This window comes from Pagrus pagrus, assembly GCF_965226575.1.
Source record: "Pagrus pagrus genome assembly, chromosome: 8".
Lineage (NCBI taxonomy): Eukaryota > Metazoa > Chordata > Actinopteri > Spariformes > Sparidae > Pagrus > Pagrus pagrus.
In genome coordinates, this window is record NC_140192.1 from 10,914,917 (window position 1) to 10,941,686 (window position 26,770).

At 39.3% G+C, this 26,770-nt stretch overlaps 6 protein-coding genes across 7 annotated transcripts; 5 read left to right on the top strand and 1 right to left on the bottom strand.

Moving 5' to 3' along the window:
• Positions 1 to 5: 5 nt before the first annotated feature.
• gp1bb (glycoprotein Ib platelet subunit beta) lies at positions 6 to 2,953 on the top strand. The gene is made up of 2 exons (XM_084359736.1): positions 6 to 72; positions 1,228 to 2,953. The coding sequence occupies exon 2, from the start codon at positions 1,238 to 1,240 to the stop codon at positions 1,847 to 1,849; it is 612 nt and encodes a 203-aa protein (XP_084215862.1). The 5' UTR covers positions 6 to 72; positions 1,228 to 1,237; the 3' UTR covers positions 1,850 to 2,953.
• Positions 2,954 to 3,222: 269 nt separating this feature from the next.
• On the top strand, positions 3,223 to 11,285 carry dhx37 (DEAH (Asp-Glu-Ala-His) box polypeptide 37). 2 transcript variants are annotated; one of them, XM_084359432.1, is made up of 27 exons: positions 3,223 to 3,357; positions 3,548 to 3,663; positions 3,782 to 3,951; positions 4,122 to 4,234; positions 4,345 to 4,714; positions 4,849 to 4,997; positions 5,138 to 5,230; positions 5,376 to 5,472; positions 5,778 to 5,891; positions 6,046 to 6,262; positions 6,803 to 6,901; positions 6,986 to 7,056; positions 7,153 to 7,288; positions 7,385 to 7,461; positions 7,856 to 8,088; positions 8,184 to 8,295; positions 8,412 to 8,518; positions 8,601 to 8,789; positions 8,947 to 9,071; positions 9,310 to 9,426; positions 9,511 to 9,683; positions 9,775 to 9,889; positions 10,082 to 10,219; positions 10,310 to 10,404; positions 10,517 to 10,590; positions 10,705 to 10,802; positions 10,885 to 11,285. In XM_084359432.1, exons 2-27 carry the CDS (start codon positions 3,561 to 3,563, stop codon positions 10,959 to 10,961), a joined length of 3,462 nt encoding a protein of 1,153 aa, XP_084215558.1. In that variant the 5' UTR covers positions 3,223 to 3,357; positions 3,548 to 3,560; the 3' UTR covers positions 10,962 to 11,285. The 2 variants fall into 2 exon arrangements, with proteins under 2 accessions (XP_084215558.1, XP_084215557.1); XM_084359431.1 differs by having other exon boundaries at positions 10,082 to 10,404.
• Positions 11,286 to 12,094: 809 nt separating this feature from the next.
• ufd1l (ubiquitin recognition factor in ER associated degradation 1) lies at positions 12,095 to 16,390 on the top strand. Its single transcript, XM_084360217.1, has 12 exons — positions 12,095 to 12,226; positions 12,441 to 12,573; positions 13,487 to 13,519; positions 13,623 to 13,744; positions 14,066 to 14,196; positions 14,291 to 14,363; positions 14,446 to 14,514; positions 14,597 to 14,665; positions 14,742 to 14,792; positions 14,898 to 14,986; positions 15,497 to 15,581; positions 15,760 to 16,390. The coding sequence occupies exons 1-12, from the start codon at positions 12,224 to 12,226 to the stop codon at positions 15,832 to 15,834; spliced, it is 933 nt and encodes a 310-aa protein (XP_084216343.1). The 5' UTR covers positions 12,095 to 12,223; the 3' UTR covers positions 15,835 to 16,390.
• A 400-nt stretch (positions 16,391 to 16,790) lies between these two features.
• cUnh22orf39 (chromosome Un C22orf39 homolog) lies at positions 16,791 to 18,761 on the top strand. The gene is made up of 3 exons (XM_084360334.1): positions 16,791 to 16,877; positions 17,580 to 17,747; positions 17,886 to 18,761. Exons 1-3 carry the CDS (start codon positions 16,848 to 16,850, stop codon positions 18,015 to 18,017), a joined length of 330 nt encoding a protein of 109 aa, XP_084216460.1. The 5' UTR covers positions 16,791 to 16,847; the 3' UTR covers positions 18,018 to 18,761.
• Positions 18,740 to 21,149, bottom strand: mrpl40 (mitochondrial ribosomal protein L40). Its single transcript, XM_084360333.1, has 5 exons — positions 20,982 to 21,149; positions 20,729 to 20,812; positions 19,966 to 20,121; positions 19,380 to 19,461; positions 18,740 to 19,251 (listed from the first exon to the last, which is right to left on the bottom strand). The coding sequence occupies exons 1-5, from the start codon at positions 21,041 to 21,043 to the stop codon at positions 19,024 to 19,026; spliced, it is 612 nt and encodes a 203-aa protein (XP_084216459.1). The 5' UTR covers positions 21,044 to 21,149; the 3' UTR covers positions 18,740 to 19,023.
• Positions 21,150 to 21,292: 143 nt separating this feature from the next.
• On the top strand, positions 21,293 to 26,090 carry acaa2 (acetyl-CoA acyltransferase 2). The gene is made up of 10 exons (XM_084360332.1): positions 21,293 to 21,545; positions 22,811 to 22,977; positions 23,128 to 23,256; positions 23,700 to 23,816; positions 23,967 to 24,114; positions 24,268 to 24,443; positions 24,766 to 24,895; positions 25,032 to 25,102; positions 25,221 to 25,375; positions 25,459 to 26,090. The coding sequence occupies exons 1-10, from the start codon at positions 21,530 to 21,532 to the stop codon at positions 25,538 to 25,540; spliced, it is 1,191 nt and encodes a 396-aa protein (XP_084216458.1). The 5' UTR covers positions 21,293 to 21,529; the 3' UTR covers positions 25,541 to 26,090.
• Positions 26,091 to 26,770: the final 680 nt, after the last annotated feature.

Consider the following 26,770-nt stretch of genomic DNA (forward strand, 5'->3'; position numbering starts at 1 on the left):
CACACACACACTTGGACTTCCAGAGAAACTGTAAGAAACACAGTCCCCTCTCGAAGGCAGGCAGCACTGAAGGTAAATGACTTAAGCTCTGTAGTTTTTTTTTACATTAAACCCAAATACTACACTTTAATCCTGCTTTTACATTTATATATGAGTAATAATAATCTGTTGATATACAACATAAATGACATTACAATCAGGGTTAATTTTTCTGCATTGAGTTGGCTACATTTTCATGACTATATTTTTACGTAAGCAACATTTTCTCTGCAGCACTTAAACTTCTAACAGAGTATTTCTATAGTGTGCTAAAGGATCTAAATAATTCCTCCACCACTGGACCACACACGATTGTATATACTTATCAGACATGAAAAGCAGAGGTTTTATGGACTTACAAAACCTCCAAGACAATGCTATATGTTGTAAAATGAACAGAGAGTAGTTTGTCAGTTGGTTATCTGAACACACATGAATGTAATATTCATATTATGTTCCTTATGTAGTATTTTATTGAACTGTATAATCTAAGAGTTTGTTTCTAAATTAGTGGTAAACTACAATCTCATTTTAGATTATTCGGTAGTAAATCACATGTAGTATTACATACATACTGTAGTTGTATAAAAATACTACACACCACAAAGTACAGCCTCACAACAATAAACAGTAAAAGGTCTCTTGTTGGGCTGCATTAGTTTCTATTTCACAATAATTTTGCATCCAAACAGCTGTTGAAAACCATGTTATTGAATACATAAGAGAAGAGAGGTTTTATTAATGAACACGAGGAATTTAAGAAATGGGAAGCGTGATGTATTTTATCTGTGTTTATAGAACACGGGTCCAGAGATGAGTCATTGCTATGATAGTAAGCCTTTCTACACTTACTTTCACTTATACCACTCATCGGTTCAGAATAAAGGCTTTAATGTGAGGTTAAGCTTGCATATTCCTTCTAGTAACAGCTGAATGAAGCCTTTTTTAAGCCTTAAATAGATAGTATGCAGTCAAGAGCCAGACAGTAAATGTGGGAGTATTTCTCTAATATCAACGTGCCCACACATTAGTGTGGAACCTGCCAAAAACAAATACTTCAACTGTCAAGAGATATAAAGAGCACTGGCAGCTTATGATTTCCTCTCTCTTCTCTTCTCTTCTCTTCTCTTCTCTTCTCTTCTCTTTTCTTCTCTTCTCTTCTCTTCTCTTCTCTTCTCTTCTCTTCAGTTTGGTAGCCATGAAGGGGCTCCTGCTCCTGGGTCTCCTCCTCTTGTTCGGAGGTCAAAGGTCATCAGCGTGTCCCAACCTTTGCATCTGTCATGGCAGTCAGGTGGATTGCAGCAGCAAGTCTCTCACCTCCTCCTCACTGCCCACCAGTTTCCCTGCCGGGACCACCGAGCTCCATCTCCAAAATAACCTGCTCATCAGCCTGCCTAATGGTCTCCTGGATGATCTGACCTCCCTTCGCTCTGTCTCCCTTCATGGTAACCCCTGGGTGTGTGACTGTGGCATCCTCTACCTGCGCGCCTGGCTGCTGCGACAGCCCCCCGCTCTCAGCTCACACCTGGGTGTCAACTGCAGCTCCCCTCCCAGCCTGAGAGGGAGGCTGGTGGTGTATTTAACGGAGCAGGAGGTGCTGGAGTCCTGCCACTACTGGTACTGTGACCTGGCTCTGGCCTCGCAGGTGTGTCTGTTTGTGTTTGTGGTGGTGCAGGCGGCGCTTCTGGTGGCTCTACTCATATTCCTGAGGAAGTTCGAGAGGATGTCCAAAGAGGCGAGGAGAACCACAGAGGAGAGCCACACAGCCGGGGAGGGTTTGAGGGAGAATGAGTACTCGCATTTAATGTGATTGTTTAATACAAAGAGGAATAAGAGCTCGTAATCATTTGCACACTGGAGAGAAAATGTCTCTCACAGGCTTTTGTGAGGTATGCACAAGCTGGGGACAAATTAAAGAAAAACATGGATAAATTAGTACATACAGGTGCTTCAATGGGCACGAGTGGAATGGTTTGATCAGTATGAAAACAATGTGAATCAAATGCTTCCTGTTTCCAACTAAACATCAAGTTGTCCTGGCAGCTTGTGGTGGCCCAACATCTCACTAATGTTGTTTTTTAATGTGTCACCCATCTGTGTGTACCAGTAAAGACCAACATATACCACTGGATACCACAGTCTTGTCAATATTTGAAAAGGATCCCTAAATTTGATTATTAATGACTGCACCAGCATTTTAGTTGAAAAGCAACCTTGCCAGAGCTCTGAAAACATCTACAAACATATCACTTGTATCTCTGTACTGCAGTTCTTTGTTACTCATCAGTCAAACGTTGACACTCATCACACTTGTTTCTGATAAACTCTTGTATTGACATGATAATCCTCATATGAAGAATCTTAAGTTTTACTCCAAAGGCCCTTTCTGTCTCGATCAAAACTCATGTGGTTACAATACCACGTTTTAATTTTTAAAGGATTCATGTGGAGGAAAAACTGATACATAAAAAGGCATGTGTTTGTAAAAGTGTGTTTAGCACATTGAGAATTGTTATTTAAGGATTTGAACAATTAAAATTTTCTGAAGATTGAATGGTTATGTCTGAAGTACTTTATGAATCGCTGATGAGGTGTTTGTTTGTGGTGATATCTGGCAATTTCATATGTTTTTCAAATCGCATTGTATTTTAAAGTTGTTTTTTAATGTTTTTAGTGTAGTAATTTGCCATTTTCTATTTTAATATTGTGCAATTTGTTGATTGTGCCATGTTTATGTTAGTTTCTTTTCTTAAAACTTAATTTTGTTCAATAAACTCAAAACAAATATTAAAGGTCTACTAAATTAAATGTTCTCACATGGTATGACGGTGTTGTGTATTTCTTTTCGTATATTTTTAAAAAAGAAATTCATGCATTATGGATAAAATTGAAAAAATAAACTTAATGGAAAATATATGCATTGTTTCTCCTCAGATTTCTTTTAAGTAGACAGATGTTGCGTCATGAGTTGATATTTAGATCTTTTACTTTAAATTCGCTGATTTATCTGAACAGACGCAATATATAAACTATATTTTCAATAGATACACAACGTACAGAACAACATTCGGTCATGAAAATTGATTCACAAACAATGAAACATCTTAAAACACTCCAAGTTACACAACTACTAGCTGGGGATTATTTTTTCTCACGCGTGTGTAGCGGAACCTTTCTGCGGAGAAATCGTTTCAGCGGCGGACAGTTTTACCCGACGTACCCTCATATGTTTACACGTGAGGTTTGTGCAGGGCTGTAATATCAAACGTCAAGTCTTTAGATCTCTAATGCCGTTGTTTGACCCGTCAGAATAAAAAGGTTTGTATTTTATAATATTGACAAATATTTATTCGGTTGTGTAAAGTATGTTTACATCGTAATTTCTAAGGTAAAGTCAGCTAGTTAGCTTTTAGCAAACTAGCTAACTTAGTCTTTGGTGAAGTGGTTTATTTGCTGGCAATAGTTCTGACATTACAAGTGACATAGTGTGTTATTGATTGATTTACAGACCTGAATTTAAAATGGGGAAACTGAGGAAGAAACACAACTGGAGGGGAAGGCAGCAGAGTGACCCTCAACAACCAGCAGATGAGGTGAAGACAGATGTTGTGGTGGAGCTGAAAGGTAGGAATTCATCAGTTGGACAAATAATTTTTGCTCCTCAGTATTGAGTTATTGCGGCCTGAATGTGTTGCCTATTTGACTTTGGCTTGTAATAGTCTCTGGACTTTGTTTTCATCAGATGTGGGCAGGCTAAAAGGTGTAGATGAAAGCAACGCTTTGGTCCTCCCAGCCAACAAAGCCAAGAAGAAGAAAGCCTGGTTGACACCTGCGTCCACCAAAAGGCCTCTGACCAAGAAGCAGAGGAAAGAGCTGCAGACAGTCCTGGAGCGCAAAGAAAAGAAAGTTCGGGTGAGAGACACATTGATGTTGCGAGTTCAGACAAGACTTGTGTGTAGCTTTAAGATGAGAGGTATTTCTCTAACCAGGGTTTTACAAACAATCTTAGTAACTGCCAACAAATTTGAGACGCAGGATGAAATCACGACCAACTTACCTGTCGTTTTATCTGACCTGTCCAGAGAGCAGACATCCTGAGTAAACTGGCAGAGGTGCAGCTTCCAGAGTCTGAACTGAAGATGCTGTACACCACATCCAAACTGGGAACAGGAGACAAACTTTACCAGAATAAACAGTAAGTGCACCAGTGCAACATATTCAGCTAAGATAAACAAAGATAAAGTTGTCATTGGAAGATACAGAGTAGGTGGAGTCAGGGGTTTTATATTTGTTGGTTGTTTCCAGGTCATTGGATGAAATAAAAGATGGAGACTCAGCGCCAAAGATCAGCAGTGTCAGTGGAGCAAACAGAAAAAGGAAATGGAAAAACGAAGAGGATGAAGAAGAGGAGCAAAAGGCGGAAGAAAGTAGCGATGCGGACACTTCTTCAGAGGATGATGATGACGATGAGCATGAGGAGACCACAGAGATGAGTGAATCAAAGGAAACCATCTCTCCCTGTCAGGAGGACAAACAGGAAGTAAAGGAGGAACAACGGAAAACTGAACAAGATGAACAGAAAGAGAAGAAGACTTCAGATCAGAAGAAAGTTCAAAACAAGAAGCTGTCGCAGCCGGCTGTCTTCATTCCTGTCGACAGATTACCAGAAATACAGGTGTGTGTGCTCACTGTGTGTGTGTTTGTGTCAGAGAGTAACTGACTAAATCTCCAAACTACATGTATTACATTCAGATAGGTGTATTTCTTTTTAAGGGTGAGCTTTAAGTGTATTTCAATCTGTTGCTGTAGGAAGCACGTCTGAAGCTGCCCGTGCTGGCAGAGGAGCAGGTCATCATGGAGGCAGTGAGAGAGAACCCCTGTGTCGTCATCTGTGGAGAGACAGGAAGTGGAAAGACCACTCAAGTGCCTCAGTTTCTGTATGAAGCTGGTTATGCCAGGTAGGTTAACCTCTTGATGCACCTGTCCTTAAATCTTTCAGTGGAAATTTACCTAGAAAAATAGCTTAGATGTGGATACATATTCATATGCGGTATCATGTGTTTACCGTCATCTTCTTCATTCTGTTTGCTTCCTCCAGTGGCAGTGGAATAATCGGTATCACAGAACCAAGAAGGGTAGCAGCTGTGAGCATGTCACACAGAGTGGCCAAAGAGATGAACCTGTCCACACGGTAACAAACATTCACTTACTATTGATATTTAACATATTTAAAATGAAATCGAATCCATTATTTTGGTTGTGTAACATCTTTGTGACACGCTGGGGACTGAACACATCCTGTAAATTAAATAGCAGATATATTTATGTGTGTTCAGGGTGGTGTCATACCAGATCCGATATGAAGGGAACGTGACCAGCGATACCAAGATCAAGTTCATGACAGATGGTGTTCTGCTGAAGGAGATTCAGAAGGTATTATCTTTACTCTCCACTTAGTAATTCAATAAAGTATAGCAAACAGACAGAGAGAGTGGTGTGAAGTGTAACAACGAATATCTTTAGTATTGAAGATAACTCAGCTTTTTCACATGTAATTTTCAGAAACAAACATTGCCTTCTATTCACACTCATACAGTAAAAAAGTTCTCACTTTCAGTTCAGTGGGCTTAACTGAAACTGTAGTTGACTTGGTTGTAATACATAATTTATTTTATATGTATGAGCCCTTAATTACCTTGATGTTTCTGCAGTTTGTCAGTCTCTGTTTTGTCTCATAGGATTTCCTGCTCCAGAGGTACAGTGCGATAATCATTGATGAGGCTCATGAAAGGAGCGTGTACACCGACATCCTCATCGGACTGTTGTCTCGTATTGTCCCGCTCAGAAACAAGGTAAGAAACTCTGCTGTGTTTCATGTCTTTGGTGTAAAAAGTCAATAATTACAGACAGCATGCATGGCATTATCATTCACTGTGTTTTCTTACTTTTAAATGAATATTTAATTATTATATCATTGTAAATTAATTTGTCTTCATGTCTCTGCAGAAAGGTATGCCCATGAACCTGCTGGTCATGTCGGCTACCCTGCGAGTGGAGGACTTCACAGACAACACAAAGCTGTTTCGGATACCCCCGCCGGTCATCAAGGTGGACGCTCGCCAATTTCCTGTCACTATACATTTCAATAAACGCACCCCGATGGAGGATTACACCGGAGAAGTTTTCCACAAAACCTGCAAGATCCACCGGATGCTGCCTCCAGGTGCACACACGAAACACACAACAGATTTTTTACTTTTTAGTAGTAAGATTTGTTTACAACCTACAGGTTTTAAGTCGAAGATCATCAGATCATTCAATAACATTTAATAACAACAAATTGTCTGTTTCTTCATTTTACGAGTTACATGATGAAAAACCTTTTTTGTTTTACTATGTCTCAGCTAACTGATACCAGTTTTTCACAATATGTAACTAACCAGAGTCTCAACATACACACATTTAACATCCAAATAAACCAATACCATTAAATTAAACAACAGATCAATACAATAATAATGGATGTTATAAAAAAAACCTGGACTCATTTATTTGAGAGGATGCAGAGAAAACAGTCTAATACTTGTTAATCAAGCAGATTAGACTGAATCTTTCTTTAAGATATTGGGGTGGGACGCATGAGGAATTGCAAATTGTTAGTCAATATTTATCAGTGTACTTTTTCTAAATATGAATTAAACATTTATACAGTGTAGTATGCAGTAAAAACCAGACAAACCAATGCCTTGTCTCTGTCATTCAGGTGGTATCCTAGTGTTTCTGACGGGTCAGGCAGAGGTTCACAGTCTGTGCAGAAGACTGAGAAAAGCTTTTCCCTTCCGGAAGAGTAACGCAACCACTGGTGAGTGTAACACACACGTGTTTACCCTCCTTACACTCATATGTCTCAGTGTGTTTTTGTATATGTAAATTATTTTATGTTCAGGTGAAGGCGAGGAAGCAGACACCTCGGAGGCAATGAGGAAGTTTAAGAAGGCCAAACAGAAGAAACCTGTTGTAAGTCCGCTTTCAGCAAAATGACACCAAAGCCACCTCGCTCCTCAGCAGATATTTCTTGTGTACACATTTAAAGAGCGTTATCTCTGTCACCAGTCTCTGCCCCGAATTGACCTGGATAACTACTCTGCGCTCCCGGTGGATGAAGGCGATGAGGACAGAGAGGCCGGGATCGGCGACGAGGAGGACGAAGGCTCTGATTTGGAAATCGGAGATGATCCCAACGATGCAGGCAAGCTACTCCAAATGAATAACTCTTCACATCCAGTTGTGGATGTATTTCAGATTAGTGACCTAACTAATTCTTCTCTGTGTTCTGTCTCTGTAGAGGAGAAAGCGGACCCCTCTATTCCTCTCTATGTCCTCCCTCTTTACTCTCTGCTGGCTCCAGAGCAACAGGCTAAGGTGAGAATAATTTCACGTCATCAAAAAACTGATACAGTTTTAGAAGAAGTATGGTTGTTTTTGCAAAAAACAAGATTTCTTCTTTTTGCTTTCTTTTTTTTTTAAAGATTTTCCATCAAAATTCACATTGTATTTTTGTAAAAAATATGATCTTGGAAGGATATAAACTAAAATTATCAGAGCGCACTTGAAGTTTTATTTATGCCTAATATTGCTCAATAAATCAACAATTAAAGACAAACTGTTTTTAATCAAATAAAAGACTGATCTGAAATTAAAGAAATAAAGATTTGTTTTAATATTTTAATCAGTTCAAGTCAAATGCAGAAAAATGTTAGTACAGTAAACAAACTTTGACTGTGATATATTTTATGTGTGCGTCTGTTGACTGCAGGTGTTCAGGCCTCCTCCGCCTGGTACCCGTCTGTGTGTCGTAGCCACCAACGTGGCCGAGACGTCTCTGACCATTCCTGGCATCAAGTACGTGGTCGACTGCGGTCGAGTTAAGAAACGTTTCTACGACAGGGTGACTGGAGTTTCTTCCTTCAAGGTCTCATGGACCTCACAGGCCTCAGCCAATCAGAGAGCAGGCAGAGCAGGACGAACGGAGCCGGGACACTGCTACAGGTCAGGACTTTAAAACTGTGTGACGATGTTATTACATAGTTATTTTCTTTATACTAACAGATGTTTGTCTCTCTGCTTCTGTGATGTTTCTGCAGGTTGTACTCATCTGCAGTATTTGGAGACTTCAGTTTGTTCTCAGAGGCAGAGATCACTCGCAGGCCTGTGGAGGACCTGGTTTTACAGATGAAAGACCTCAACATAGACAAGGTCAGAAAAAAATTAACAGCTCAGACTTACCAGCCAACTTCTGAGTGAAATGCTATTGCATCAGAGAAAGAAAGAGTCTTCTCATAAAAACAGCTTCATATTTTCTGTTCATGCAGGTGGTCAATTTTCCATTTCCCACGTCTCCCTCTGCTGAGGCTCTTGTTGCAGCAGAGCAGTTACTAGTCTCATTGGGAGCTCTGAAGGAGCCGCCTCGCACCGGACGGTAACCCTCTCTTTACCTGCCTTGACTGATATCTCAGGCTTACATGGATTGCGTTACATAATTATTTATTCTTTCTTACTAGAGTGAATGACATGGAGCAAGCAAGACTGAGCTGTCCGATTACCCCCCTGGGCAGAGCCATGGCTTCATTCCCTGTGGCACCACGTTATGCTAAAATGTTAGCTCTGGGTAAACAGCAGGATTGCCTGCCTTATGTCATCGCTGTGGTAGCAGCCATGACAGTCCGAGAGATCTTCGAAGACCTTGACAGGTAAGGAAACATGTTTGCTCTAATGATATCTGGTGTAGACAAGCAGATGTTTTAAACTGGAATAAGACATGTAGCACCTTTTTAAAGCTTAGTGGGATTTTCCCGCCATATACTTCATTTGTTTTTATACTCGTAACACATTTTTATTTCTCCTCAGACCTGCTGGAAGTGAAGATGAGAGCTCCAAGCTCAATCAGCGTCGCGCTCGGCTAACTCAAATGAGAAGATTGTGGGCTGGACAAGTAGCGTCACTCCTGCTGGGGGACCTCATGGTCATGCTGGGTAAGCTTTTAGGTTACAATACTGGACAGTATTGTGCTATGAACTGTAGGAAGAACTTTTATATTCACTCCTGAAAACAAGAGGCAATGGCAAAAATATTAGTCTGAGTCGGCAGAGCAAAAGGTGGAATTTTACTTTAAGAGATAAAAATGCAAAAAATACGCATTTATTGTACAAAATATTTTATGTTAAGTACATTGATGGGGGTAATACTATGTTTCTGTTTATGTGACACCAGGTGCTGTTGGTGCTTGTGAATTTGCTGGTTGTACTCCCAAGTTTTGCGAAGACAACGGTCTGAGGTATAAAGCCATGGTGGAAATCAGGAGGCTCAGAGGACAACTAACCAATGCAGGTACAGACACGCAAGCACACATGGAAAACCTAACACATAATGTGACTCAAAACGAAATCTGATTGGTGTTCTCTCTCATCCCAGTGAACGCAGTGTGTCCAGAGGTGGGAGCCTTTGTGAATCCCAAGATGACTCCACCGACAGAGCACCAGGTGCACTGCTTGCGGCAGATTGTTCTGGCCGGACTGGGAGACCATCTTGCAAGGCGTGTACAGGCAGAAGAAATACTGGACCCAAAATGGAAGAACGGGTACAAGGCAAGTTGCTCTGAGGACTGTTATTATGATTTAGGTGAGTCTGTTAGCGCTTTCACCTATATCCTCAATTTATCTTTTTTTTTGTTCATAGACACCTCTTATGGACGAGCCGGTGTTCATTCATCCCAGCTCTGCACTGTTCAAAACACTGCCTGAGTTTGTCGTCTACCAGGAGATCATGGAGACCACAAAGATGTACATGAAAGGTAAATGAGCTTTGTGAAAACACAGGATGTGGGATCTGGTATGTGATCGTCACAGTTCCCTCTCGGTGCGGATCCAGAGAGCTGTTTGGACTAAAGTTCCTCTTGGATTGGATTGTTGCTGCTGTTATTAAAACTGGATTGACAGACTGATGGTTCCACCTGGTGAAATATCTTCGTCTTTGTCTCCAACAGGTGTGTCAGCAGTAGAAGCAGAGTGGGTACCCCAACTTCTGCCTCAGTATTGTCATTTCAGCCCCCCTCAGGAGTCGCCATCCCCGTGGTTCTGTTCGTCCACCGGCACCCTCAGATGTCACCGTTCCAGCACCTTCTGTGAGTTTTGTACAGCTGAGCACCATCTGTGTGTTTGTGCTGAAAGGTGTCTCTGCATGCATATTTCTAATCGCTGTGTCTCTCCTGCAGTCCGTGTTGGTTGGCAGCTGCCAGGGGTTGAGAAGGAATATCCAGATGGCTTGGAGCGCTACAAGCTGTTTTCTAGGTTCCTGCTTGAGGGACAGGTACTGCAGCAAAACCTACTCAGTCTTCATGCAAGTTTCAAGTGGCCATGAAGGCTTGAATTTGAACAGACCTAAGACTTGTGAAGTAACGTCTGCTTTGTCTTGTTTGCAGGTTTGTCCTGAACTAAAGAAGCATGTTAACCACCTTCTGTCAAACCCCTCCATCATGATGAAAACATGGGCAAAGTATGTTTCACACACACACACACACTGCTCTTCCTGCTCCTCCTGCATCAATCAACAAATTAGCTTGTGTCATTTAATAACTTTTCTCTTACTGTTGTGTCTTTGCCGCTTTAGGCTCCAGCCGAGGACGGAGGCTTTGCTGGGAGCGCTGGTGTCAAAGAGAGTTGACTGCAGAGATGCTCTCCACTCTGTCTGGAAAACTGAAGATAAATGTGAGGGTTTAATGCCGTTGCCTCATTAGCCGTCTTGTGATTTGATCTTGTTGTTTCATTGTGTATTTTTCTCCTCCTACAGTTCTGTTGTCTGCGTACTGCCAGTGGTTACCTGAAGCATTGCACCAAGCAGTAGCCAAGAGTTGGCCTCCAATATGAAGGCTTACATCTGAGAAGAAGGCAGAAACACTCTTGACTGGAGGCTTGTGTTGTTTTATAGATCCGTAGTTCTTCACAATCGGAGGGCTACTACAGACCTGCCATTTTAAAATGCTCTCTCAAAGTGCATCTACAATACCACAACATTGCCTTTTCTCAGTTTCGTATTTTATATACTGTATCTATGACATGTACAGTTTTTCTCAGCCAGAAATTATTTCAACTGGTCCTCTTTAATAACTTTTAACTTGTTATCAGTGTGCTGCTGTCAGTCATGTATGTCTGATTTGGTCTTCATAAGACTCATTAAAACTGTGTGGCTCTGAATAAGGTTGGTGTGTCGTGTATTCATGCTGCATGTATTGGTAACTATGGTTGATAATTATTAAGGGGGCAGCTCCATTAACACATCACTGTCAGTTTACTAGTCATGAGGAGTATTAATCAGAATAAATCCTAGCCAGAGCATGGAGACAAACCGTGTTAATGTAGGTCTGTGTTACAAAATGCTGGAGCGGAGTTACAGAAACATGAACATTTAGCAGACAGGCCAATGAGAAGATGGCATTGGTTGAGATTGAATGTTAATTTTCTAACCTTGGACACATCAGTCAACAAAACAATATCACTTAAGAGTCCACGAAGAAGCTTTTGCTTGTTCTATTCTGAAAAAAGTCTCCTGTGAGTCCTTAGATTTCATTGATGTGCAGCTGTTGTAGTACCCCTTTAAAAAATGCTATGATCTAACATTTTCATTTTTTTATATACTGTACTCTTATGGGAAGGTATTCCAATTATTATTATTATTATTATTATTATTATTATTATAGTATCAACAATACAATCAATATAGTCGTGATAACAATAACAATGATTCATCAAGTATTACTATATAATAACATTTTTATAATAGGCCTATGTATATAAAGAAAACATGCAACACTGCGTTGTGTTTTTATTGATACAAATAAAAAAAATTAACCCCGGGCAGAAATCTTCCTGATTTTTCCGCACAAAATAAATAAATAAATAATAGAATTAAAATAAAAACTTTAATAAATGTTAAAACGTATTATTCCATTGGGCTTATATGATTGGCTAACGTCTGTCATGTCGTCATTTCCGACTGTCAGCACGTACATTTCCGGAAGAAACGGAAAACAACAGTGGAAACTCGCAGCTTATCCAAATTTTCGCATACGAGAAGAGAAACAGACATTTTGATTTGATCCTTTTGACGACAGAGGACCCAGACTGTCGACATGGTGAGTAGCACTCTGATTTTGTCAAACGTCGACGATTCATACACTGTCTTTCAGAGCGAATCGGACTTGCAGCTGTTTAGCTAGCGAGCGGCTAACAACAACACGACAACAGCAGAAAGATGCCCTGTCATGATGGAATTAAAGTCCTACGTGGATGTTAGCAACTCACTGAAAACATGTTAAAGTATGTGTGTTTTATTATTTTGCTCCACAGTTTTCCTTCCATGTGTTCGATCACCCGATGTCCCGGGGATTTCAGAACCGTTTCTCCACTCAGTATCGCTGCTACTCGGTGTCGATGCTGGCAGGTCCTAACGACCGCTCCGACGTGGAGAAAGGAGGCAAAAGTAAGCATTATTATTTAATCCTGAGAACTTCCTGGAAACAAAGGAATTCGTTGTACACTGAGAATTGTTTTGAGGTTATTGTATTGGATATATTAGTCTATACCCACCTGAGAGGCTGTTAAAATACTTTATTATACTGTTTCTTTATTTCGCAGGTCTGAAAGTAAGTTTACAGACCACTGAACTGGCTACAACCCCCTCTTGAAATTAATTTAAAAGTGTAGACTTAATATAAAGTCGCTCATAACAAGAAGTTATACTAGTATCAGTGAATCATTACTTCTTTTTAGTGTTGTCTAGTGTTGAACTGGTCAGTTTCTAATGTTGACTCATGTCCAGCTTTGTCTGGCACAGCCAACCTTTTGTTATACGACCTATAGACCCTTATGATCATGTCTGTGGATCTAAGTGTAACAAAGGTCTGTCAGTTAAAGCTCTTTTCCATTTCTAGATGGCTTTTGATAAATAAGGCCCAGTGTTGAAATATACATGACATTTTATTGCTGCTTCTCTCTAATATGCTAGAATAGAAGTGTTTTGCCTTTCTTGTCATATATGATGTTTCTGTTACATTATGACTCTTTAAAATTATTGCTTCAATAACTCAGTTTTTGTTAGGACCAAACTAATTAACCCAAAGTTATTAATTGCCATGGGTAATGCTACATCCCTCAGCTTTGGTTTTAATCTGTATTGCATTCTCTACTTTAGCTAACATGTTTAAAACATACTTTCTGCCTTTCACCTCCCAGACTCTTCATTTATAATAATGAACTAAAAAAGTCACAAATTGTTTCAAAATTCACTCATTCGTGTATCTGATGTGTTCAAGAACTTTTAACTGGCTTGGAAGGTGTTTGTGCCTGATCTTGTTCGTTGTGTCTCAACTAATCGTAACTTTTCTTTCTTTTAGTAATAATGCCACCTTCAGCTCTCGACCAGCTCAGTAAGTGGAAGTTAAATTAAGCCCATCTTCATTACAAAAGTCTTGTATGAACCTTCAATGATTATTATCTTTCTGTACCTTTCTCCTCATTTCCCCTCTACAGGCAGGCTTAACATCACTTATCCAATGCTGTTCAAGTTGACCAACAAGAACTCAGACAGAATGACTCACTGTGGTGTTCTGGAGTTTGTGGCAGATGAGGGAATCTGCTATCTGCCACACTGGGTGAGAAGCTAGCAAGTTTAACGTGTCACAGAGATTGAACTGACTTCTGTTATCAATGCTGGAGAAATTGGAAGCAGGTTAATTATACTGTATTAACATTTTCTGCAAAGAGAGTTAAAGTACCTGTATTAAAATCTATCTAAAAATTAGTTTATACAAATGCAATACTTAAAGATTTTGAGTAACTGAGAGAACAGAGATGAAATCGAACATGTTTCTTGTTGTGTCTGAAATATTCTCTGCTGATTTACTGCTTTTAAGGCCACTTTCTAAGTATCAATCAAGGCAGTACTGAAATTTGCTTTGTTCTCTTTGCTGCAGATGATGCAGAATCTCCTGTTGGAAGAAGGCGGTCTGGTCCAAGTGGAAAGTGTCAACCTTATGGTGGCCACTTACTCAAAGTTCCAGCCACAGAGCCCTGACTTCCTGGACATTACAAACCCCAAAGCAGTGTAAGAAATATCACTTACGATCTTTTAAATTGATCACATTTTTCACATTTTGTGGTGAACTAAAGTGATAAACTAAGTTGTCACTCTATTACAGACTGGAGAATGCTTTGAGAAACTTTGCCTGCCTGACAACTGGTGATGTCATAGCTATCAACTACAATGAAAAGGTGAATCAGTTTATGTGAATACGTTTTTGTCTTGTCTTTTCTTTATGCTGAACATCAGTGCTAATGTGTGTGTTTGTTTCAGATTTATGAGCTGCGAGTAATGGAGACCAAGCCAGATAAAGCAGTGTCCATCATTGAGTGCGATATGAACGTAAGACCCTCTATGTTATCACAAACAATGAATTATTCTGGTGTGTTCTCCAGTTTAAATATTTTTTGTCTCTGTTTCTCAGGTGGATTTTGACGCTCCTCTGGGTTACAAAGAGCCTGAACGGCGGCCTCATCACCAGGAGGAACCAACAGTAAGGACCTAAACCATTGAAGGCCATGTATATTTTGTGCTCTGAACAATTACGATGATAAAAAATTTCTTTACAGGAGGAAGAGGGAGATCCCACCAATTACGCTGACATGGATATGGGATTCAGAGTGAGTAAATGTCGCTGTGTGTTAGAGACAAATCTATGTTGTCATTTCTACAGACAACTGGGATAATTAGAGCTAACAGACTTCTAATCTGTTTCCTTCCTTTAGGCTTTCACTGGCTCTGGCAATCGTTTGGATGGTAAATTAAAAGGGATTGAGCCCAGCCCTGCCCCTCTGAGCCCAAGTGACATCAAAAGGTGAGAACATGTCAATTGTATGATTTATGTAGACACGAAGTACAGTACAGTATGGCAAGAAATGACAGAAGACTAAGATGTTTGTGAAGGGTCCTTGAAAAACAGGTGGAACCACTAATATAATGTGTTTAGTGCCAAGCCAAGACTGTTTACACAACCATCTGACTTTCCATCTTTAAGTTTCTTCAGGTCCGATGTCATCTTGTTGTGCTGTGACATGACATAATCAGCTTATAGCAGCTTTATCAGATGTAATTACTAGTTTGACCTTCCAACCAAATGCAAAATTTAGCAATGGACTCACCTCGACTTCCAGCATGCAGAGCTAAGATGTGAATTTTTTTTCTTTTTGCTCAATGTGACATTAATTTACAAGATGGTCACACTGTTAAGAGACCGTGAGTGTCACCTGTTAACTCTTTATTTTACCACACATCACTGGGTATTGACCAATTCCACCAGAGTCTTGAGAGTAAAAGTGTAATTTAACTTTGATATTTCATCACACAGAGGCATTCCCAACTATGACTTCAAAGTTGGCAGGATCACCTTCATCAGGAACTCAAGGCCTCTGCCCAGGAAATTTGTGGATGATGTAAGAAATGTGAAGGATTTTATCATACATTTGTAAATATTAAACTTCGCTGTATTTGCAGAAATTCAGAACAGTTTGTTACACACTTTTCCATTTTATGGTGCGAGTCATTCTATTAATTTATGTATTCCACTCTCTAAATAGATTTTCTCTGACAATCTCTTTTTGCTCCTCTCAGGATGACGCCTTGAACAGATTCATCGCTTTCTCTGGACAAGGACAGTCACTACGCAAGAAGGGCAGAAAGCCTTGAAGACTGGCTGATGTGCACAGACTCACCATATCTATTGTCAAGAAAAATCTTCTGATGCATTGGGCTTTTGTCTCCCTGTCTCTTTTGAAGTGAGAATGTTGCTGTTGAGTTGAGATGATATGTATTAAAACTCTGACAGTCATCTTTTGCTCAACAGAAACTGAGCTGCATAAATGCTGTCAGCTGTAATTTGATATTCCCAGGTCCAGGGTGACTGAATTGAGCCAGGCATAATAAATTATATCACCACACCACCAACACGAAGAAGTGAAGTATTGTTGTAATAATTATAAGATTTGAATTACCTTTGCCTTCGAGCATATTCCCCCCTTTTTCCATAGTTATTGCATTTTTACAGTTCACCTTAAATATGCTGTTTTCAGAGCCCCATTCTTATTATAAAATGGGAGCAATAAGATCTCTATACTTTTGTTCTTAATTATAAAAACTTTAATTTTATGTTTGAGGGTTTTTGAGTTTAAGAATAATTTGCAAGGGTTTTTCATTTTTTCCTGGTTTATTTATAGACAAATAAAGGACTGTGTTTTGAAAGTAAGATGTTGTAGCAAATTGTTATTTTTGTAATGTCTAAGCAAGTAAGTTATATGTAATATAACAGGATGATTCTGGATTAATGCCTTTTGCTTGACTTGAGTTGGGCACATTCATTTAGGAATAAACGGATGATTAGTTTGTTTTCCAGTTCTAATTAGAAAACATGTACTGACATGGATACAAATAATCTCTCCAATAGATGGACGATGGACAATAGATGTAAAAAGATGTAAAAGAAGAAATGTTGAATTTAAATTAAATACAGAGTAGCTTAAATACATTTTCTACAAATATGGTCTACAATTATGGCATGTGTAATTAGTGTGTTGGATGTTTGCTGTTCAAAAGTATTAAGTGAGTCTTTTCAAAGTAAGTGCTCCGAATTTGTGCAGTAGCGCTTTTATTGTGAAATACCATCTAACCGGAAGTTGTCTCTTGTCACGTTAGCGCAGCTAGCAATGGACCAGTCTGGAGAAACATTGTGGAGGGTAATTTATCTTAAAAATATATTATGAATTAAGTTGTTGCCTTAATGTCCTGGTTTCATTTCATCCGATTAGGTCTTGATAGGCCTGATAAAGAGCGAAGAGTGCCACATCTTTAGCAAATAGTTAGGAAGGTGGTTAGCTATCAATGCTACATGGCAAAAGTATCGTTAACCTTAGCTAGCGTTTAGCAATGTCACATACACCAGGAGGTTTTAACAGAAACCCTCAGGTACTCATCTGATTCATGATTTACTTTAAAGATGTAGCTTTGCAAGTAAATTTGAAAACTACATGTAAAAGAGATATTTTCGTAAGTCAGCCACTTTGCAAATTAAGGTAAACCATAATGACCTCAGGGAGGTGCTGTTAAAACACTATTTATGTTATATTTTCATTTTCTCTTAATTTAAGGTCAGTGAACATTTTCAGCATTTAAAAAAAACGTTCAACAGGATTAACCAACAACCAGTGTCTTGATAGTGGGCGGTTTATTAATGCTAATATACCTAAAACATGAGTTTGAAGTAGATATAGATATAGAAATTATGAAATAAACAATTGTATAACCTTGGATCTTGTTAAGTGTTATCAGAGAATTTAAAGTGATGCAGTTCTCCAAGACAGACATAATAACAGTAAAGTGTCAAAATATAATTCATACAAGCTGGTTTAGTGATGATTCCTGCCTTGTTCTGTTCATAGACACCCCGGGTATGTGATGACTACTGGAGTGAATTCAGACATTGTAAAAGCTTTTGGAATCGTTTCCACCATTATTACACTTTTGGTGCCGCCCCATCCTGCCAGCAGTGGAAAGAGGACTACAATAACTGCATAGAGTGGGAGAAATACAAAAGTGCTGCCGCCAAGGTAAAGCTGCCATAAGTCACATTGTTTAAAGCCCTAAACTCTTTCTCTCACTATCCAGGGTGTCTGAATGTCCTAAATAAAAAGAGATGTCTTGAAAATGAAATTGGTCAATTTATATGTATTGTATCCTCATTGCAGGAAGCCTTGCAGACGAGTGAGAGGAACAGAGTGGCAGAGCAGACAAAGTTCACCCCGGTGTGGAAGCTGAGGCAAGACCCTCCAAAAGACTGGCACACGCCCCTGAACCAGGGAAAGCCTGAGGACTCATGAACTGTCATTATTAACCTGCTGTGGCCAAAACAAAGTGAAATGAAGACACTTAGATTCTTGTCGCTTAATTGACCGAATGAAATTGTTTAGAGCCACATGCTGGAGCGATTGAACATCATTCATTTCCATCTCAAGTTCTATTAAGTGAGCTGCTATATGAAAAAACATGGCAGCAGCATCTAGTGGTCAATAATGAGGATGACAGCATGTTTTCAACCAGTGAATTGTAATATATGATCTCTGCAAAGTGTTGTTTCTTGCCAACTGAAGCACGACTGGCTGCACTCAGATTCACCGGAAATTAGTTTTAATAGCAAATGCCTCGTTTAGCGTAAGAAAAAAGCAATATTGGGTCAATTAATGTAATGGATATATTTTAAAGATTCTATACGTATATTCATCAAAGTAATGAAGGATCTGTTGTGCATGGTTTCGATATGGGTTGCACTCCAATGCACTCACACAGTGTCCACAGGAGAGTTGGCCCTTGTAAGCTTGTCAACAAATAACAGTAATGTTGCATGAATTGTCAACCAAAGTAAATATGGGTTTTTGATGCAGTAGACACTCCTCTGTGGTTATTATAACAATATCGATGGATTAATCTGTCAGAATTCAGCTTTGCTGTTTCAACCTATACAGAGCTGTACATTAGCAGTTTTATGCCTTATGCAACTATGGCTGAAATAACAAATTTCGAAAATTATTCTGAACAAAATGGCTCAATAAAAAAGGACATTTTTATTTCTCGTTCTCTTCTGTTATGTTTTATACAGAATTGTGAAAGTGAAACAAAACAATTCAATGCATAGTTGTTGCATTTGATGCAAAAATGACAGAACAGAGGTGACTGTACAATGCATGAAAACATATATAAAGTGCCCTTCACACCTGCACATGCAGGCTGTTGAAAGGCTGCATCTTGGTTTATTAAATCAGGTACAATCAAGGACAGATACTAAATAAATGACAATGCACACAGGCTGCACAACAGCTGTCCTGTCCATCACTGTGTGTAAACTTTAGTGATGTCTGTGTATTTTCCATCAGGCGCTTCATACCGAGTAATTGGTGGTGTGTGGGTGGGACCTTCATGAGTGAAGGGAAACAGAAGAGGGTCTGGTTTTAGTGCTGCCTGGTACAGCTCCTCAGATTCTAACTTCAGCTCCTGCAGTGCCTCTCTCTGTGCCTCTAGAGCAAGTTCGACAGCCTCCATTTCAGCCATGTGCTGGTCCTGCAAGAACAAAGACAGATGAGCACAGAAAAACACAGCCCCCTAAGTGCACATGAGGGAGGGCAGGGGTCAAACTGACATTTTCTATAAAAGCATTAGTGATGGAGGTGTGATGGTTAAGTGGTGACCTGTTTGTATCGACACCACTCCTTCAGCATCAAGGCTCGACGCTCACTTTCTTCAAATGACAGCTTTGGTGCAGAGCGTTCCCTTTGTAAGAGAATAATAAACACCAATTAATGGCACTTAGGTACAGTAAGTCAACAACAGTCAACTGATATATAAAAGCATGCCCATAAAATGTTAAATGTAATCATAATGCTGAATAAATACTAGCCAATCTAATACCCATAATGCTGCAAGTTTGTCTTAAACCGACTGTTTGGAACTGCTAATAAGGACTGTGCAGCAATCTTGTCATACAAGACTTGTGATAAAGATTATGTCAAATGCATCCCAAAAACACTGTGCTGCACTGATGCACTTTCAAGAGATTTAATAGTTCAGATAATCAAAATCACCAGCTGGCCACAAAGGCAATACTTGTTTTGTTTTTTAGAGCATTTGTTGACAATAAGAAAATGAATATAGCTGCCTCGTTGAAGATTTAATGCCAGCACAACCAGCAGTACAGGTCGGTTAACAATATCTCAACATAAATCTAACCTGATTACTTCCAAATGAAAGCGTGTACAACAGTGAGATGAGCTGTACCTGGTTTCGTCCAAGCATTTGGCTGGTGTAATGAAGTCCTCTATCGGGATGAGCTCGGGTGGAACTTTCTCCAGCCTCTTCAGCTTTTTTTTCAGCCTCTCTCTCGCCAGCTGCTCCCTTCTTGGGTCCACTTTCTTCTTCTTTCTGGGCTCCGCTCTAAAACACAAAGTACAGCTCTTTGTGAGAATATTCAATTATAAGATACTTTCAAATAGCTTAATTATGATTAAGTGCAGTGCCCACAGACACCCAGAAACAGAACAGTGCAGAAATAATGCTGGTCCCTGGTTTTCTGTGTGCCTTGGTTTGTTTAAACTAGTGACAATTTTGATACTCAGCTGTTTAGGTAATTTATTACAAACAACAATGCTGGTTTCAGCTCCTACAATTTAAGGATTTGTTGCTTTTCTCCATTAAACATAATTGTAAACCAAGTATTTTTGAGTTTTGGACCTTTTATCAAAACAAAAATGCAAAATAAGACATCACATTGAATAAGTGTTTGAGCATTAACTGATAAACAGATAAATTCATCATCAAAATCAACCAGCAATTATAAAGTTAGTGCAAAAGTTAGCAATACATAAACAAGTGTTTGAAGGAGATTTTGGGACAGAGCTCATGTGTAAGACAGAGCCACACCAGATATGCAGTAAAATGCAGGATCTGTCTGACTTAATACTGTGTATTCGTGCTGCATATTATCACAAACAATTCTTTGAGTCCTTGGGGTATTTGGTGTATAATCCAGCCTTGATCATACCTCAGTGGAGCAGATGTCTTCAGTGTCATCACTGGTGCAAACCAAGGACTCTGTACAGCATGGTGATGTTCTCCCAACAGGAAGCTGCAAAACACACAACAATACAGGTCAAAACGTGCACCACAAGGCTGTTTGTCAAGCACATAACTCATTCATTAGCATTTCTGTACTGGATAACCTTAGCTGTGTTAGCTCCACGTAGCTAGCGCCTTGGTAGCTACCAGAGAGTTCACGTCGTACTATAAACACTCACCTTGACGGAGCGGTCTGTCGGGATAAAACCCTGCAGAGACAGCGCGATAAAGCCACAGACATGTTTGAACAGTGTATTCTTTCACATTAAACTCATACTCGGGGTCACAACAACAGAGATGTTCACATGCAGTTACATGTCACTCCGCTTGCCCCTTGCTTGAGTGACAGAACAGACGTGTCGCGGGAAGATGACGTAGTCGCACGGTCCCTCACAATTTCGCGCTCGCATTTTCGAGCATTTTGTTTGCGAAGGAAATTAAATACCTTTTTAATAATGCCATACCTCGTAGATACAGTCGATAATTAAGCATTACGATACATTTGCTGATCTTTAAAACATTTTATTTATTTCTTAATTTAAATTTATATGAAGTAGTTTTGGTCGAATCTTACTCGAAGAGTGAAACATTTGCGACTGCACTATTTAGGGGAAAGGTCGCAGTTGTGTCAGGTTTTTATATCCAGCACGGACTCATTCAGAGTGCCAGCAGCGCATATCGGTCGAAAAGTTTGATCCTGACACTGGTGGTTTGTTGAATCTGCATCATGGCGCTTCTCAGAGGTAAACAAACACGTTTCACTCCCGCAGGAAGTTTATGAAGCAGAGATGCATGTTTGTGGACTGGAGCTGAGCTGCTTTGAAAATTGTTAATGTTTATGGGCTGCATTTTTCCTATTTGTGCTGCAGTGTAGCATTATGAATAACCAACAAATAATTAATGAAATGAAAGTTGATTACATGTAAACATGAAAGTAAACAGGGGTTTAAAACGTTTTCTGATCACAACGTTACAGTAAATCAGGTGAAAGGTGACCCGATGGTGTCATAATCACAATCAACAGCTGGTTGTCTGCTACAGTCTCTTACCTGTGGATCAATTTAAGTGCATATTTTAGATAATAATGTTACTTTATTATCTCCAGCAGTAGAAAGAAGACTCTAATTAATTACTTATGTAAAAATAGTAAAACCTCCTTATTAAAATAATCTTTAGTCCTGCATTAATACACAATATTATATTAAATCCATATCAAGTCTGATTATACGTTTTGTTAAGTTAAAATGTATTTTGAGTAGCATCTACTTGTGACAACAGATCTCAGATTTGTGTAGTCAAGAGAACATTTATATCCTCTGAAATTTAGAAGAGTGGAACTATAAAGTAGCATAAAATGGGGGGAAAAAAGTACCTCAAAACTTAAATTATTTGTATAAATGTACTTGTTTCCAGCACTGATTATCAATTCGCAAATATTTTTCATTTTTGGTCCACTATATTTTAGTGCATTTCCATGTACAGTACATAATAGAGTCTAAAATACTGGACGTATTGCACAACAGTAAACACACCGCTCAGCCCTAGTCAGATATTACAGTAAGGTTAGTTAAAACCTAAACGAAAGGGTCAGGTCAAGGCATCATGCTCTCCTGACAAGAACCAGAGGTTACAGAACAGTCCAGTATTTGATTAGAAACTTAAAGGTACACATTTTTTTAAGATAACTATAGTACTTGATAGCAATGCACTATAGTGACTTGTGTATTATAAAACACTGAAGCTAGTTACATGTTTCTAACTATTAAAAAAAAATGTGCATGTTTTTTAAATCAGTTCTCAGCAATTCTTGTCCCTCCTGTCCAGTTTGATCCATCTGATGTTAGCTTCCTCCTTTATACTGACTCTTTATCTTCTGCATCTCAGTGCACCGGCTGTGTAAAACCATCTCTACCACCCAGTAGCTTCTGATGCTGTGATCTGGCTGTCTCCCAGTGGTAGTTGGGTTGAAGTCCTTGTCGTTGTACTGAAATGCTCTGTTTCTCTGCAGGTGTATTTGTTGTAGCTGCCAAGCGTACCCCATTCGGTACCTATGGTGGCGTGCTGAAGGATCACAGTGCAACAGACCTGGCTGAGCATGCAGCCAAAGCCGCCCTTGCTGCCGGGGGTGTCGCACCAGAGCTTGTAAACAGTGTCATCATGGGAAATGTCATGCAGGTACCCCAAAACCAACAGATCAACAGCCAGGCTTAACAGATCCCAACTACCATCATATGAACATGCAAACATGTATATTTATGTGATGACTAGTGTCCTTGGTTTGTTCCTCACCTTTTGATTTCTCTTTGTTTACCCCTCTGATTTCAGAGCTCAGCTGATGCGCCCTACATCGCTCGTCATGTGGGTCTGAGGTGTGGCGTTCCCATCCCAGTGCCTGCTCTCACTGTGAACAGACTCTGTGGATCTGGTTTCCAGGCCATCATCAATGGTGCTCAAGTAAGAACTCCACCAAGGACAAAACATATTCTGACAGAAATACAAGTTTAGATTACCCCCATACTGTTGTAAACTCAGTGGCCACTTGATTATAGTATTTAACACAATCTAACACAACTTTTCTGCCATAAAGTCTACTTTCACAATGCCAAGACACTAGGTGTTAACTGCATTATGTTTTTTAGCACTGAGGTCATAGTTGCGTTGTACTGTACTGCATTATATCAAGAGGTGTTTCTGAGATGCTAAGATGTTGGTGCTGTTGTATTGAAATACATTATATTGCACAGATTTGGCGACTGAGTGTCTACATATAAACACTGGAGATATGTCACAAAGAGCAAAGTCCATACATTAATAAAAGTAAAAATGTTCACAAATCAGTTAAACATAATGTGCCTTGTTGCTCATAAACAAAAACATGTTTTCTGTTGTCTTTGCAGGAGATCTGCCTCAGGGAGTCAGAGGTGGTCCTGTGTGGAGGCTCAGAGAGCATGAGCCAGGCCCCATACGCCGTTCGCAACATACGATTTGGTACAAAGTTTGGATTCGATCTCAAGGTTGGCTTCTGCCTTATTTTCTCTTTTCTTTCTATTCCCCAAACACTTGACACAAATGTTCATGAAGCAATGTCATAAAGACACCTTGATATTAAACTCCAGAAACTTTTGACTCAAAGACAAAATTCTCACCTTGTGTCTGCTTGACAGCTAGAGGACACCTTGTGGGCGGGTCTGACTGACCTGCACATCAAAATCCCGATGGGCATCACAGCAGAAAACCTTGCAGAGAAATACCAGATCACACGAGAAGATTGTGACAATTATGCACACCAGACGCAACAAAGGTGGAAGGCAGGTAAGACGGGCTTCATTCAACTTAAACATAGTAATATTCAAATATATTGCTTTTGAGAAGAAAGGCTGGTATATTTGCAGGTGAGAAGTTAACTTTACTGCTTAAGACAAGCTCATTGTTTATAGTTAAATCATAACTTTTTTTTATTCACAGCTCATGAGGCTGGTAACTACACAGCAGAAATTGCTCCCATTGATGTGAAAGCTAGGAAGGGCAAAGTGCCCATGACTCAGGACGAACACCCTCGTCCACAGACCACACTGGAACAGATGGCCAAACTGGCTCCCGTCTTCAAGAAGGGAGGGACTGTCACTGCTGCCAACGCTTCGGTGAGTTTATGTCTGCAGCGTAGACTCTTTTTTTTTTTTTTTTTTATCATCCTATTAAACATTAAACAAGAGCTGTCTTTTACTTCAAACGATAAAAATCTTAATTTTTAGAAAAATATTCTATAGTTCTAACGTGAAAACCTACAAAACATCAGTTTAGTTGTTAAAGGAGTTATGCATGTGGTAGTGTCATTTAGAGATCCAAAGTTTGGGTTTAGCTCAGTAAAATCTATTTTAATATAATGATTGTAAATTGTTATTACTTCTACCATCAGCAATAGTTTGTTACCACTACATATAACACTCTCTTATTGATCTCCAGGGTGTATCTGATGGTGCTGCTGCTGTGGTGATTGCAAGTGAAGATGCGCTGAAGGAGCACAAGCTCACTCCTCTGGCCAGAGTCGTGGCCTATCACGTGTCAGGCTGTGACCCCAGCATTATGGGAATTGGTGAGTGACACTACTGTTATGGAGAGTTGATTTAATCTCTTTTGAATTAAAATGAATGAATGATCGAATAAACATGATGTGGTATTCGACATAACTTTTTACAATAAGAATTTCTTGTTTCCTTAAATCATCTTAGGTCCTGTTCCAGCAATCACAGAAGCTCTTAAAAAAGCTGGTCTGACTCTCAACGACATGGATCTTGTGGAGGTTTGTTAGTAAAAAAAACAGTCTCTGCGACTTACTTTCCATTACTGCATTTCTGTTATGTTGTGATTTATCCGGGTAGTTATTACTCAGTTGCATCAATGTCATTTTCTTTGCTCAGGTGAATGAGGCTTTTGCCCCTCAGTACCTGGCTGTGGCAAAGGCTCTCGGTCTGGATCCAGAGAAAAGCAACGTTAACGGTGGAGCTATTGCCATCGGACATCCACTCGGTGCTTCTGGAGCACGCATCACTGCCCACCTGGTTCATGAGCTCAGGTAGCCTACATTTACAGTATATCAGGCATGATGTCTGCACATTAAGAGGCTTTATTTAATGGGCCATGTTTTTTTTTCGACAGGCGACGAGGAGGCAAGTATGCTGTTGGCTCTGCCTGCATCGGTGGTGGTCAGGGCATCGCCATCATCCTCGAAAAATGTTAACTGAAGACGCTTCCAGTATCAAAATAATTCCCGTAGAAGAATGTCTTGCACCATCACTCACTTGCATAGAATAACATTCAATTGACACACGCTAAAAAGAGATTTTTTTTAAAACCTTCCACATACATAAAAAATGACAAATGTTCTTTTAACATGATCATTATATGTTTTCCCTGGTACATAAAAAAAAGTATCACTCAACATAATTTTTTTGCTGCTTACTCTTGTTAGTTTTTTCCGTCTGTTTTATTCGTGTAGAGTGAGCCCAATGTTGCCTCGGAAACCTGTTTATGTATGTGCCTCAAATACACAGCTAGATCCTTGGTAACATTAACATGTGTAGCATATAATTAACTCCATAAGTACAGATTGGGTTGGGTTATTGTAAGGTTCAAATCAACTCTGATGTGTGCCTTAAATGTTTTCTATCACTCCATTATCAGGGATCAGTATTGCCAGGAAATATGTTTGACCTTGTGATGGCTCCAGCAAAAACTGAGTTTGTATTTCTGTTTCAAAGAATCTCAATAAATACAATTTTCAAAAAACATTAAAAATGAGGTTGTGTTTTTGAAGTTTCATGACCAGGCCTTGTCAGGCTATTTTTTTTTTGTTCAGTAGGGAATTAAGATTTAACTGACAGCCACTACTGGTACTTATTTTAGTTGTAATGGAAGAGATGTATTTAATCAGAAATGTATTTAATCAGTCTCCTTTTTGGTTTTAATCTCTCTAAAGTTAGCTAGTAAGGGGACCTTTGCTCTCACTGATTATTTTGTTACATATGCTCAAAATGATTTTAGAAAAACTAATATCATACAGCCATAGCAAAGTCAACAGGTGGTATTTGATATTGAATACTCGTATATTGAACATAGACAAAAGTCTGCTATAAATGTGTAAGTTGTAGCAGGAATAGTATAAAATAAGTTAAATGTCAGATGTGCTTCACAATATCTTCCAGAAAATAAATGTAATACTCTACAAGTATTAACTTCTTAAAATGTATATAAAGAAATCTTGTTTGTTGTGCCTTAATATATATGTATACTCTTTATTTTTTTTTGTTTTTTTACAGACAATTAAGCTGTTTACAATGATAGCTTTGCTGTTTGTAAGAGCAGATAAACAACATAATATATATTTAGATAAATATGTGTTTCCTACACTAAAAATAAAAAAGTCCCACATTTTTGTGAATGTCAGTCGTTTAAAAAAGTTATTATTTCT

Coding starts and splice junctions, on each gene's coding strand:
- mrpl40 (XM_084360333.1), bottom strand. CDS start 21,043: ATGTCTGTGGCTTTATCGCGCTGTCTCTGCAGGGTTTTATCCCGACAG. Junction 20,813..20,981: donor CGACAGACCGCTCCGTCAAG/GTGAGTGTTTAT, acceptor TGTGTTTTGCAG/CTTCCTGTTGGGAGAACATC. Junction 20,122..20,728: donor AAGACATCTGCTCCACTGAG/GTATGATCAAGG, acceptor TTTGTGTTTTAG/AGCGGAGCCCAGAAAGAAGA.
- acaa2 (XM_084360332.1), top strand. Junction 22,978..23,127: donor TCATGGGAAATGTCATGCAG/GTACCCCAAAAC, acceptor CTCTGATTTCAG/AGCTCAGCTGATGCGCCCTA. Junction 24,896..25,031: donor CCCCAGCATTATGGGAATTG/GTGAGTGACACT, acceptor AAATCATCTTAG/GTCCTGTTCCAGCAATCACA.
- cUnh22orf39 (XM_084360334.1), top strand. CDS start 16,848: ATGGACCAGTCTGGAGAAACATTGTGGAGG. Junction 16,878..17,579: donor CTGGAGAAACATTGTGGAGG/GTAATTTATCTT, acceptor TTCTGTTCATAG/ACACCCCGGGTATGTGATGA. Junction 17,748..17,885: donor ACAAAAGTGCTGCCGCCAAG/GTAAAGCTGCCA, acceptor TCCTCATTGCAG/GAAGCCTTGCAGACGAGTGA.
- dhx37 (XM_084359431.1), top strand. CDS start 3,561: ATGGGGAAACTGAGGAAGAAACACAACTGGAGGGGAAGGCAGCAGAGT. Junction 5,892..6,045: donor TTGTCCCGCTCAGAAACAAG/GTAAGAAACTCT, acceptor ATGTCTCTGCAG/AAAGGTATGCCCATGAACCT. Junction 10,405..10,516: donor GGTTCCTGCTTGAGGGACAG/GTACTGCAGCAA, acceptor TCTTGTTTGCAG/GTTTGTCCTGAACTAAAGAA.
- gp1bb (XM_084359736.1), top strand. CDS start 1,238: ATGAAGGGGCTCCTGCTCCTGGGTCTCCTCCTCTTGTTCGGAGGTCAA.
- ufd1l (XM_084360217.1), top strand. Junction 12,574..13,486: donor CGTGGAGAAAGGAGGCAAAA/GTAAGCATTATT, acceptor TCTTTCTTTTAG/TAATAATGCCACCTTCAGCT. Junction 13,745..14,065: donor TCTGCTATCTGCCACACTGG/GTGAGAAGCTAG, acceptor TCTTTGCTGCAG/ATGATGCAGAATCTCCTGTT.